The sequence below is a fragment of the Wasmannia auropunctata genome, unplaced genomic scaffold (genome assembly GCF_000956235.1).
Source record: "Wasmannia auropunctata unplaced genomic scaffold, wasmannia.A_1.0 LD336116.1, whole genome shotgun sequence".
Classification (NCBI taxonomy): Eukaryota; Metazoa; Arthropoda; class Insecta; order Hymenoptera; family Formicidae; genus Wasmannia; species Wasmannia auropunctata.
Genome location: NW_012026774.1, coordinates 1,746,126 through 1,759,886, shown reverse-complemented (window position 1 = coordinate 1,759,886; position 13,761 = coordinate 1,746,126). Strand labels below are relative to the sequence as shown.

The 13,761-nt window shown below is 34.5% G+C and overlaps 1 protein-coding gene across 4 annotated transcripts in view; it reads right to left on the bottom strand.

The window, feature by feature from the left end:
* LOC105462136 (peroxidasin) overlaps nucleotides 1-13,761 on the bottom strand; it is a 120,589-nt gene that overhangs the window by 62,217 nt on the left and 44,611 nt on the right. For all 4 annotated transcript variants that reach the window (XM_011708884.1, XM_011708698.1, XM_011708756.1 and 1 more), the window contains one exon: nucleotides 3,656-3,869. In XM_011708884.1, the coding sequence (XP_011707186.1) occupies nucleotides 3,656-3,869 (214 nt within the window). The remainder of the gene's footprint in view (nucleotides 1-3,655; nucleotides 3,870-13,761) is intronic.

Sequence of the window (13,761 nt, the reverse complement as noted above, 5' to 3'; positions counted from 1 at the left end):
ATATATATTCCTCCGACTCTCGACTTTATAACGGAACGTTCGTCCGCGAATGTGTGGTCGTCGTCGTCGTCGTCCTCGTCGTAGGAAAAGACCAATCCCGAAAATCCCGGCGTCGCACGTACAAACCTTCGGAAAGCGACGTTTCTGGATCGACCTAGCATCCCGATCTAATCGCGCTTGAATATTCTTCCCGGCATTCCGCGCGCAATACATATCGCGTCTATGCGAAAATTTCGCCATTCCTAAGCCACATAGGAATCGACATATCCCTTCTCGGATATTAAGTGAATATGGAATGAGAGCCACGTTCGACGAACGGGATGCACATGCAGCGCAGCTTCCTCGCTGACAGCCGATCGATTGGACAATAGCATTAAAAAGATACGAGGAAATTTTGAAATCTTTTCCCATTTCTGTCGTTTTATTTTACAAAGTGACCTGTCGATTTTATACATTAACTGCTCGGAACGACGACGAAGGAGACACGCTTTCCCTCTCTTTCTTTCTTGTATTCATTTCGCGCTCTTTTTGTACCGGGCCGACATCAATCGATAGGCCATTATGGAAATCCGATTAGAATGTGGCCCGAGGCTCGTAAAATTCACAACGCCAAAGCTCAATGTAGACCGGCAGTGAAAACGAGAGACTGGGCGCTCTGGCACAAGCAGTTTACGCCCTCGGAAAAGCCGCCGAACGCGCTCGGTGGAATTTAAGTTCCTAACTATTTGAACGTTTGCCAGAAATAAAGCTCCCCCTTCCCCCGGACAGTGCCGCCGACCAGGAATTATTTCTTAAGTTCCGTAACGCAACTTTATTTCTACGTAAGCCAGCCGCGTCCCCCCCCCCCTCCCGTCCCGAACTCGCCGATGTTGAACGGCAACGTTAAAGCCTACAACAATGAACAGCGTTACCTTGGTTTGCGCGTGATAACATAAATAGCTCATCGGGGAGACAACGATGGCTTTTTGATTAATGGAAGGATAGAAGAAATGAAAGAAAAGTAAAGTCGCGATAATAAATGATATCCCGCTGCCCGTCGCAACTTTTACGGGTCATTATAGAAATCCTTGCACGCGATAAGGCCGCTACGGAGCGGCGGCGAGTAAGCCAGATGTGGAAATGCGCAAGATCGAAAAACAAAAAGGAGAGCGCCGGGAATTCTCGACGTTAACGAACGCATCAAGCACGTTCTCAAAGGAAATCATTACTCGCGAATTTCCCCCCCCCCCCTCCGTTCCGCCCAAGAACAAAAGTAATAAGTTTCAAAAAATCGTGAGAACGCTTTAAATCTGAAGCGAGCACCGCAAAAGTTTTACGACGCGTGAATCATAGAATAAAGATACAAGGAATATGCTGCATGCGTATAAAGAGATTCGTACATAGAGGATTATATTGGCAAAAGGGACCAAAAAGTGTACTCCGGTTCAAGCTGTTATATTGTATCGTGGTCCTACTGCTCGAGAGATTCTTAATGTACAAAGGAAGATCTTCGCGTAGCCATATCGATGCTCGACCGGAGGTTATGGAAAAATGATACGCTCGAACGGACTTTATAACTTAAAACGAAAGCCGAACGATATGTAGGAGAATAATATACCGCAATCGTTCCGTTCCACCAGTTGGATCCGCGAAATATTCCGTTTATTTCACAGAACACGGAATTTATTCCAGCCCTGTACCTGGTATTTCGGTCAGATATTTCATAACCCCCTCGTATTGCAGTTATACGGTGACTGAAAAATATTTCGATATCTACATACCTATATTGATTTCATCTCTCGCCTGCTGTACCCCCTCCCCTCGTCCTCTCTATATATCTCTCCGTCTTTCGCCACGTATACTTCCGCCGTTCTTATCACTATGTTTCCCCGTAATGCAGTCCAACAAGTTGTCAAGCACGCGCATTTGTCAAATCGAGATTTTATACCAAAGTAAAGTATGCGAACTTTTAAGAATAAGTTACATCTTGTATCCAATTAGATCTATCTTCCCCCTTGCGTATGCCATATTAACAATGTATTCACCGTCGTACAGATAGATCCGATTATAATTGAGTTTCAAAAACTTAAAAAAAGAAACGTAGGAAAGAAAAAGTTTTCTCATATCGACCAACAAAGATGCAAGACTTAACTATTTGTTGAAGCAAAGAATGGCGCGCTTCTGAAAGGAGACGTTCTGGCAACGGTTCTGAAACGCTCATCATCGTAAATTTATACTTCGCGACACACGTCACTCGTGCTCGTGGCACCGTAATTAATTTACAGTTATTCTGCGCGCATAAATATATATATATATATATATATATATATACATAATCGCTTTTATTCGAATATATAAATTCTGAAACTGCAAGTGTTCCAAGTTCTCTTTTCAACGCGCGCGCCAGTCTCATTAATCTCGACCGAACTATTCGCTCAACTACACGTACTACGGGTACCGTCTAAAACCGTCTATATAGAGATATCATCGGACGTTGCAGGTGAAAGCCCGAATTTGATCTTCAAAGTGTCTATTAGTCTTACGTCCGTTATTAATCAAATATAGCTGACAACTGCGATATTGCCCGCTATCAATCAATCATTGATAGTCGGCTGAGTCAGTCACGAATTATCCGGTGCAAGTCGGTTGTGCATAGATGATAGATGATAATGAGCTTACTACGCTATTAGAGAACAAGTTATAGTCCGTTATTGAAGTTAAATATCTTTATTCGCTGTGAAATTAAAGGAAGACATTGTTATCGTACCTTGAACATAGTTCAGCACACAGTTTCTGTATTTTTAGTTTTGTTCAATGCACACGGAGGGTCCAGGTGAAATCGTGCAACTCGTATATCACCGACCGGCGCGGCTACATTGTCAATAATGAAAGAAAAATACGGATACGCGCGAATTGAAAAAAAAAAAGAAAGAAAGGAAGGACACACGAGTAAGGGACGGGACTCCAATTAAGTGGCGTTGGACGTGGGCGCCACGAGAACATCGTTACAGCATCGAGATCGCCATTATGCCACGAAGAGGACGACCCTAACGACGTGGCTACCGTGATTTATGGTCCAGCGAAAACGCGCCACGGGACACATGGATTATGTATCTACAGAGAATGCGCGCGGACTTTCTACTTTAATAGTACTTTATAAGAGTAGATTACGAGAATAATGCATACATGGCTTTTCATCTTCGCCATTAACATAATTTGCCCTCATCCGGTGCCTTAATATACAAATAGCTACGAATGTCGCGAAACAACTCGAAACAAGCATCTCATAGGGATTACACTAAAAACAGAAAGCTGCGCGAATTGATATAGAGTGCCTCAGATTCCACATACTCCCATTACCGAATTGTTTAAGCAATCTGTAATTTCTTTAAATAGAAACGTTTAAATAACTCGGTTTTCAATAATCTCCAGTTGTCGTCAAATCTGATATACGTTTTTTTTTTCTTATTCCGACCATTAATATCTGTGGCTTCCGATAATGGCGACGGTTTCGAGACATCCTATACAAACACAGTGATTTACGGGCCGCAGTGCGGTCGTCAGATCAAAGTGCATATCGTTAGTAGTAGTAGGAAATAGCAGCTCTTGATTGCTTCGGAGCTTGCCAAGTCCCGGACGGTCAGATGAACACACACGCAATGACGCGCTCACTTACCTGACACCGCTAGATGGACAGTTCTGATTAATGGTGGGTGAGCGCTGACTTGACACTCGTAAAGGCCGGCATCGCGTTCCGTGGCGGAGCGCAGAAGCAATCGCCAGTCATTAGGCTTCTCAAAGGCCAGGGAGAATCTGGAGTCGCTCGCGTACGTATCGAGGCCAATGGTAAGTAGATGAAGCTCCTCTCCCCGTCTACGCACCCATGACACCTGTAATGAAAAAAAAAGAACGGTGCGTGATGCGAACAGTCTGTCAAAATTTCCCCGAAACTTTTAATTAGACGATTAATCAAAATAAACAAGGGATATATCATTTCTTCCCCTCTTCCTCGTTTACAATCATTTATAGCTATAAAATAGGAAACAGAATTTCTATCGACACGTCCTTCTGGCCAGCTGTTGGTGACCTCCGAAAATTATTAGCCCTAGACTCCGGAAAGTCGCTGCTCGCTTCTGAACTTTACACGCGATATACAAGCGGGCGCAGACAAGGTATATTTATACGCGGTCGACTTTCGTGAGTGGACGTAGAAGAGTAGTCTTGTACCTTTCGCGAAAGAAGAAGGAGAGGGAGAGAGAGTGCCAAGAACACTTTGCATAAATCATGCACATCGAAGCTAATGGAACAGTGTGCCATAAAAATACGACCGTATTGCCCGTAAATCACAGTAAGTTATGCCGTTAACTGCTGTTATCTGACGCAAATATATGTCCGCATTTCAAAACCGATTGTATCGCTCCCCCATTCATTAAATCGCGAATCGAAGCTTTATGCACAAAAAAAGTTCTGGCAGCTTCGGTAAACTTAATCGAGGAGATAAACTCGCAAGATGGTTTTGGTATTAATTTCTTTTGTCATTGCCAGAGAAAAAATCAATAAACGTTTCAAAAAAAGGGTAAAAGATCGCGTCACGTGCACGTGTTTGTAAAAAAAAACATGTTATGCAAAAAATATTGTATTGTATTAATAAAATGAAAAAGATATTTTTCAATATATTTTCAAATAAAATATATTAAAACTTAAAGAACATTTTACACGAATTTTGTAGCGTTTAAATCTGTTTCTCTTATAAAAGTTATGATTTTAAATAATTGCGCCAACTGGGAATAAAAGTTTATGTAAAGTATAAAATTAAATTCTTTCCATTGCCATGCTTCAATATCCAATAAAACACATATAAATATTGTGTATATTGTATGAATATGTATCTATGTATATTTTAATATAATTGAATATGTATTTTCAAATGAATGAATTTTTAAAACATAATAAGTTCCACATTACGTTTATAACATACCTATATCAAAGAAAATATTAGTTTTAATTAAATTTTAAAAGTAAAGAAAATTTAATAAAAAAAAGCTTGACTCTGTTATAACAATCAAAGGTATGATATCCTAATTACAAAAAAAACAATTATTATTAATAACTAAACATTTAAGCGGTTTTTTACCTTTTTTGAAAATATAATTTTATAAAGCTACATTTTTTATATAAAATGTACTAAAGAGTCTCCTTACGTAGAAAATTCTGTGTAAAATCTCGCGCATCGATCAACATATTCTGATGATTTTGATTGTAATTAATTGACATTTGTATTTTATTTTTACAGTTTATTAAGATTACATAATTTTATTTCCCTTGGAACCCAAAATTTTGGCTTTCAAATAATAATAAATTAATTTACGTACATATTCTTTTGATTAAATATATTTTATTCTTCAAATAAACGGTAGATATTTAATGTACGATATAACCCACAAATTGATTTAAAATGCAAAAAACAGAATATTTACACAAATTTATATTGTAATAAAGTAAACATTTTTCGAGATGATTAACGTACAGTTTTGGTGGTTGTTTTTACAAATATATGCGTCAACACACGCGATCATATATATGCACGCTGACATTGGAACAAACTGATTTCTCTATCGCGTTACTCTCGAGATTATTTTTTAAATAATTTACAATTGTTAATGTATTCAATTAATTCTTATTATTATTTATTATTACTCTTTCTTTCCTCTTCCTTTATCATTAATTTAACTCTAATTATAGGAAGGCCAATAAAGGAGATATTGCGTGATTTATTATTCTTTCTGAATCAAAATCGAAGTCATTACTTTGGATTTTTGGAAATAGGAATTTACTTAATTATTGCCTTAATTAGATATTTACAAATAATTACACTGATTTACAGCAAAAAATTACTTTGAACTGGACTAGGTATTTCTTATAGTTTTTTAAATGCTCGCAAGCCAAAAAATTCCAACACGTCATGTTTCCACATATAGTTTGATTCTTTTCGAGATGCAAAACTTTTTGACACAAAGTAACAATAATAATCTCAATTATAGCTTTTTCTGTAACAAAAATAAGATTAATTTTTTACTTTTAAATTGTCAGATTCAATGTATAAGCATTTATTGAAATTAGTTCGAAACACAAGAATCTATTCAAGATAAAATTTTATAAGGTATTACGTACCTTAATACGAAGCGAGATGTTACTTTGAAAATATTAGATATTCGAGATATAGCGAAAAATTGAGTAAGATAAAAATTTATTTCAAATAAATTTATTCAATGAAATATTAAATATTTCGAAATGATTAGAGCTTTGGATTTGTTTTTACGGTATGTATAGTCTTGGTCTTTTGTTGATACGTACACAAAATCACCGAGCTGCACCATTTGTAAACCGACACTCGGACGGTCGCTCTATGCCGCGGCATGTTTACAAAAAAGGACGTTGTGCAATCATTCCCATCCCGACATTCGAATCGACAGGTAGCTGAGCAATCCGCTCGGTGCGTAGTGCTATTACGAAACGCGACACGATAAGCATAGAGAGAATACTATAGTCACGAGATACATCTTTCTCTGTTGACTGTCAGATTAAAAATCCCTTGTGCGATTGATAAAATATTGCGATTCACATGATTTAATGTCGCGTTCGTTACGAAGCAGATACCTTTGTTTGATCCACAGAGTTCGATCGAAGCGAAGGGAAGATCAGAATTCCAAATTAAGGTTTGGTCACGATTTGCTTACTGGACAACGGTTATTTCTTGTGGAATTCAAACGCGTCCCACATCACGTTTCGTAGCGTCCGTCAATTTGAGAGTAATTTGTCTTTCGCATCGAGAGCGGAATATGCGAATCGTGCGATTAATGTGACGGCGTACGCGGATCGTGTGATTTAAGTAATGGAGAGCTGTGATGTATCGAACGTTTAATAGCACTTGTATCCTGCAGAATTTATACGCTCGTATTATATTGTAAGTGCGCGATTGTATATTTTCGATTCGCTCGCACTTTAATTGACTGCTGACTCGTGTTGTATCCGCGCGGCGTCGACGTCACTGTGAAATTGACGTTCTAATTTGTCGGCAAATCGTTGGATGTGTGTAACAGACGCCAAATCGTTTGTTAGGTAATCCGGGAGTGTCTAATAAAGTATCGTGATTATGGATCGCGTTTCCGCGAAGGTTTCGCCGTAAGTGCGCAACGAAAGGAACTTGAGACGAAGACGAAGCTTTGGCGACGTCAGATTCATTGGTAGAACATCGCATCGGTGAGTATCTTTCTCTTTTAACTTAAAGTGAGGTAACGGATCTGAACATTACAGTTAAATACATCATTCCACAGACCCATTGCCCTGAAATGGATGGCCTAGGGCAAATTAGTATAAATGTTTAACTCTGGAATACGTACAATCTGTTCATTCATTGTGCGTACAAGTATACGCACACACACAAAGCTCATAAAATATAGAATTTTTAATCATGCATTAATTATTGATCGTTCGCTTACATTTAAAAAAATCTATGCAATAGAATAGTAATTATATGAAATAAAAGCTATTTGAAATATACAGCACATATTCATTTATAGAAATAAAAAAAAAGTAAAAATATATTTTAAATTAAACATATTTCTCAATTCTAGTATCAATACATTATAATTGATTATATTTTTAAACTCTGTGTTTGATTTCCTTCTTCAAATAAAAATGGCATAAATGCAGATTTAATAATTGCAAGAAAGCAAGAAATTAATTACAAGCGATTATTGGTAGCAGAAATAGTAATATTATAGCACACTTGTATTTTGAACTTGTAAATAAATTAATGCGCAACAATTATTTATAATTAATTCCATATAATTAATTGCATGTTGTTATAACTCAAAATCGAACATTTTATCATAAATATGGAAATTATATTTATGTAATTTCTTTTTACAATCAATCACTTTGTTGCGTGTAATAATTAAAAGCTTGCTATTAATCAATCTGGTATAATTGATCGGCCATTACGTAAGTGCTGTACATAAGGTAAAAGACAGATTTAGTAGAGCAATTAGAATCAATACTGCATAATTTGTAAAATTCAATAACAGATGATAGATACTCATATTATTAATTTAGCTCTTCATTCCTCCATGACTACGTTCTTGAAGTGATAGAAGGATTCGGTATCACGAAAGATTCAATGTCCTAACGAAGAAGCTGATCCATCTCATCTCGCCGATTTAACTAAATAAAAAAACTCCAGTTTGTTGTGTCGCGCAGAACATCGGGAGTGCAATACAAAAAAATATCGCGCAATTGTAATTAACTACTTCGCATCAAGAGAATCGTACGAAATGATAATCCACCAGATAGCCTGAGAGAGTGAAGTTGATTTTTATATGTTATATCGTATACAAAAGTACCGTCTATTCTTTTAATCGAATTGATTATTTAAATTATTCAGAAAAGAACGGCATGAGAATTGAATCCAACGAAGCTGACTCGAACAGCCAGAGAAAGAAGAGACAAAGACCTAGCAAAGGCATCGAATACTCAGGCGGAGCAATCTTACGAGAAATAAATATTGTCTCTTACTTCATAGAAAGAACGAATTTGCTAAAAGGTTTAAAAATTTTACTGATATATTTTGTTGGACTATCAAAATAATTTTGTTGGAAATTCAAAGTGGTTGCTAGAATATTAAAGCATTTTACACAACAATCGTTCATTTTTGAGTTTCCGATAAAATCGATACTTCAACAAAATTATTTTCAAATCTGTAGTAAAATTTTTAAATCTTCTAGCAAAATTCCTTTCAAGCATAAAATTAATTTTTCTTTTCCGAGTTTATTTGAATCATTTATATTTCACAGTAATTTGAAAATAATAAAAGAAAAAGAAATAATCTGAAATTTTATAAAATTTTATTTTTATCAAGATTTTTCTTTTTGGAAAATACCTAATTGAATTAATCAATTCTTAATTGAATAATAAATAACAAATTTAATGCATATAAAAGTTAACTTTTGAAGCTTTGGTTTGAGCATTGCTTTAATTTTAATTTTATTTGTTACAGAATTATTGTAACTACACGGCTGATTAACTCCGCTCGCGCTGTGCAATGTGTATCAAATTGATAAGTAATTAACTTTTTTACTAAGATAACAGATCTGTAATAATTTTATTACATATACATATTATATGTCTAGATGCATGTATGCACAGCAATTTGATAAAAATATTATATAACATTTCATACATTCATTGTTTACAACTCAAAAGTTGAAAGATGATGAGTATCGATGTAAAATGTTTTGATATTCTAGTAAGTTTCCAACAAAATTGTTTTCAGATTTGTATCCAACAGAATTTTTAGACCTTCCAGTAAAATTGTCCTTTCCATGCATTTAAAATTAAGTTTTTTTTTAAAATAGAATATAATTATATAGTAATGTAATTATATTTTATTGTATATGTAATATTAATTTCGTAATATATTAAAATTATGTAAGATTAACTATGCAATTATATATATTTAACGGAACGCATTTGATAATATTAAATTAGCACATATTCCAAATTCACATATTGAGTGAATATTCATATTTAAAAATTATAAAATGTTTTTAGTAGCTTCTATCTTTAATACTAAATTATTAATAAATTTTGGAAATTTCCAGTAGAAAATTAAATAAATAAAATAAAGAATCAATATTAATTTAATGATCAATTATTAGTTTTTTGTTTGGAAGATGCGATATCCGTGTAAAATCAGGAATACGTTTGATAAAATTAATGTGAGATTATTGCAGATCAGACAAAATTTGCGAAACGAAATATTTTATTACATTATTTAATAAAATAAATATATATTTTTCTTTATTAAATGTACTTACTAATTTTATATAAGTAATATTTTTTTCTATATTTTGGGATACAGTCGTTGCCTCAGCAATGAAACATTATAATTATTTTTTGCGTGATTTTCGTACCGTTGGGAATTGAGATAATCTTTATCATGGAGAGTTATTTTTGTCAATTTCCATGGGACCCATTCGCGACGTTTTCAGTTCAGTGTTTGAAAACTGGAGGTTTCCATTGTATGACCGGAATAAAACTCGGGTTTTCTTAGTAGTTTCCAAGCAGTCGTTTTAGTAATGAGTTAACAACGATAACCATAGATTCTTTAATGTTGAGTCATGGAAGTAGTTCAGAAGTTCTGAAAGAAAATTTTTTTCTTCTCTTGTGTGTTAATATCAATATATCAATATTAAAGTGTTGTTTTAACAATAAAAAAAACCACAGTACAATAAACATAGATATAACAGTTGTTTATAGAAAAATTTTAATTATTAAATCATATTTCCAGATTCAGATTTTATTGAATGTTTACATATAATTAAATATGTGCAGGTATTTAAAAAATTCAAGGCAAATCAGATATTTTAATATCAATGAGATATCAATGTCTGAATGTTATTTCTAACATTGAGAGAAAGTGCGCGCTCTCTCTCTCTCTCTCTCTCTCTCTCTCTCTCTCTTTCTCTCTCTCTCTCATTGTTAAAGTCAAGTATTTATTTAATTATTATAAAACATACAAATGGAAAATTGTAACAAACTTCATATCGTTAAATATTTAATTTTAAAGTTTGTTAAAATATCTGGTATCGAGTTCAACTCGCCTGGAACAAACGATTAAAAAATTACTTGCATATAGTAATAATTAATGCGTATGTATTTTATTATTCTTAAATATATCTCGTAATTGCTTTTCCACTTGAAGATTGTTCTGTCCATATTTTTTTCAGTCAAAAGAAATGTACTTCTTGATAATAGGAGAACGTATTTTTTTTCACACAAACGTATTCGCAGATTGTAAATAATATCTAGTATGCAAAATGTTTAAAAACTCGATAACTGTCATTGACTCGCTGCTAAAATCACTACTATCAGGAACAATTCGAAAAATCCGGGATTCATTCACTTTTGCAGCGGAGCTCCTTACACTCGACAGCTCGCTTAACTTTCCTTCATGGATTGAGCCCATGAGATTCGACAGAAGCAGAGCAGATTGAACTCGCTCTCCATCTTGAAGATCGTTCTTCTCTATGTCGACTATTATAACCAGCGTGCCATTCAGCGGACGGGGCCTAGATTTTCATCAAATCATTGGACCAATTATCCTCCATTGAACGCGATAAGAACACAACTATCTCTCCTGATTTTTAGAGTTTTATAAGGTTAAATTCATAAGGTCTTATAAAGTGTGATGGTTTACATGTGTGATGGATTATTCATTTCATAAGCATCAAAATCAATGCAATTAAAAAAGCACTCTTGATGTATCGAATCGTATTTATTAATCGTATTTATTATCGCGAATAATAACAATTACGAATAACGCGTGTTATAAAAGTTATGTATTTTGCAATCAGATATTGTAAATATCAACGACCCATTTGTTCACCACACTTATCAGTGCTAATTTCAAATCGCAATTTATCTGATCATTGACTAACATCGAGATTTTGTTTATCTTTTCATATGTATGATTTTTTTTAAAAGTTTCGCAAAATGTACTAATAGTCAAAATATAATTAAAATTTCTTATAATTGAGATTAATAATTTTTTACTGTTGCGTTGTGTAAAACTTATTTAATTTCTTAATTATAAATAAGTATCTTGTAATTGATTATTTTTTAATATACAGCCATATATAAAAAAATATGTTATACGCATTTCAAATGATATTCGTAAAGTATTTTATATGTGTAACCATTTAATTATAAATTTTATATTGTATCTACATATATATTTAAATTGTTTTGTATTATACATATTTCATTAATTTTATAATGTATTTCATTGAATAAAATTCAATAAAATACATTATGAGTATTTTTCAATTGAAAAATACTACAGAAAAAATCGACCGCCAATTAAAATGCAAAAGTAATAAAGAGCATCTATAAGTTGAGCCAATTTTTACCAGAAAAAAAATTAGTTTAAACTTGGGATTAAAAGTATATAATTCAGTTTAATCGAAAATATGCAAGTTTAATTAAGATGCATTTAATTGCAATCCGGCAAAACTAAAATAGCCTGTAAAAAATATGATTACTTATAGATTTTTTTAACAAGGAGGATTTTTTCCTATATAATAAGAGTAAATCATATATCATCAGATAAATGAAATCATGCCATTTTATCAAATTGAGAGATAAGGAGAAAAAGTAGGATTTGAGGAAAATATCTTCCCATTCAATATTTCATTTTAATTTGTAGCTAAATTTGTTGTCAAAAGTGTAACTTTTACCTAGATACAATTTTACACTCTTCGTAATTTATTCATGACATGTTCTCGATGTGCAGCGACCAAGCTCGATGAGCTGCTGATGTAACTCATTCTTTAAAAATTTTAATTAATATTACTCATGTTTATTAATTTAAATTAATAAACATAAGCGTTAATTGCATTTTTGGTGCATCACAATATGTAAATTACGTCTCTGTCGAGAATCATTAATAAATTGAGATCTCCGTGAAAGCCGTTCTCCGATAATACATTAGAAACGGTTTATTCCGATACTTATGATCTGGCGCGTATACGAAAGTTTGATAACGGAGAAGTTAAAGAATCGTTAGGCATCGCACGTTGCAGGAGCTGCCATTTCAGCTGGGGGAGCGTGTCCTCGAAACAGAGAACAGTGCGAGCGGAAGGCATAGTCATTTGTCATTATTATAAAGGACTCAGCAGTGAATAATTACGTCTTAGTAACTCTATGTCTATATGCTGCCTGTGCAACATTTAACTTGATTTCCATGTGACGTAACGTTTCCATAACGTATCATTTATACAACCGGGCACGTTGAATTACGCAAGTAGGGCAAGAGATTTTCCAAAATTATTAATATAAATTAAATATAATCCGTTGTATGGACGCACATATATTACTCGCTCGCTTTTAAGATTAACATAATCGTTTCCGTATCGTTTCGCGCGCAATAAGCATACCGGTGTAAAATGCATGCGGGTAAACGAAAGACAGTCCGCTGGTCATCAGCGGACGGGAGTCACCGCAAGGGATAAACCAAAATTTCGAATTTGCATTCATGCGTGTATAGAAGACCGTGCGCGGCTCTCTCTCTCTATCTCTCTCTCTCTCTCTGTCGTTCGTAAAGCAGGGGCAAACCGAAATCCACGGCGGTGCATTTATCACGTAGAAATTGAGCCGCAAACCAAAATGTCAAAGCGGTACACGTAGTCCCGTCTACGCACGCCGCGACAAGCGCGTACAGCGACGTTATTTCGGAAATCATACGCGCGGTCGGATCGGTCATTGTCCGCCAAATTATTTGCAAATTAAGTGCACCGCCGATCACATCGGGATTAATCGTGAGCTAACAGTAATTAAGATCACTATTTGAGATGTGTCCTATTTAGCCGAATAAACACTCGAATACTTCGCGTTGACTTTGCACAAGTTCTCGACGTGTAGTACTTCTCGACGACTAGCGTCGAATTGCGCTTTCGAGCGTGTAATAACTGCACACGCGATAAATATTAGTGCTGAACTTTTCAATGCTCCTAGTAATATACGTTAATGCAAATTTTCAACGACTTTTGATGAAAGTATCATAATATAACATTAGCTCATATAGTTGATGGATTATTCGCAAAGCGCTTATAAATGCACTTGCGCCCGCACACGGACATACGCGGACATTCGCCAAATTAACGATTTATGTATTCAATGTTTCGGTTACTGATCAATACACGTGGCAATATACTGTTTGTTTAT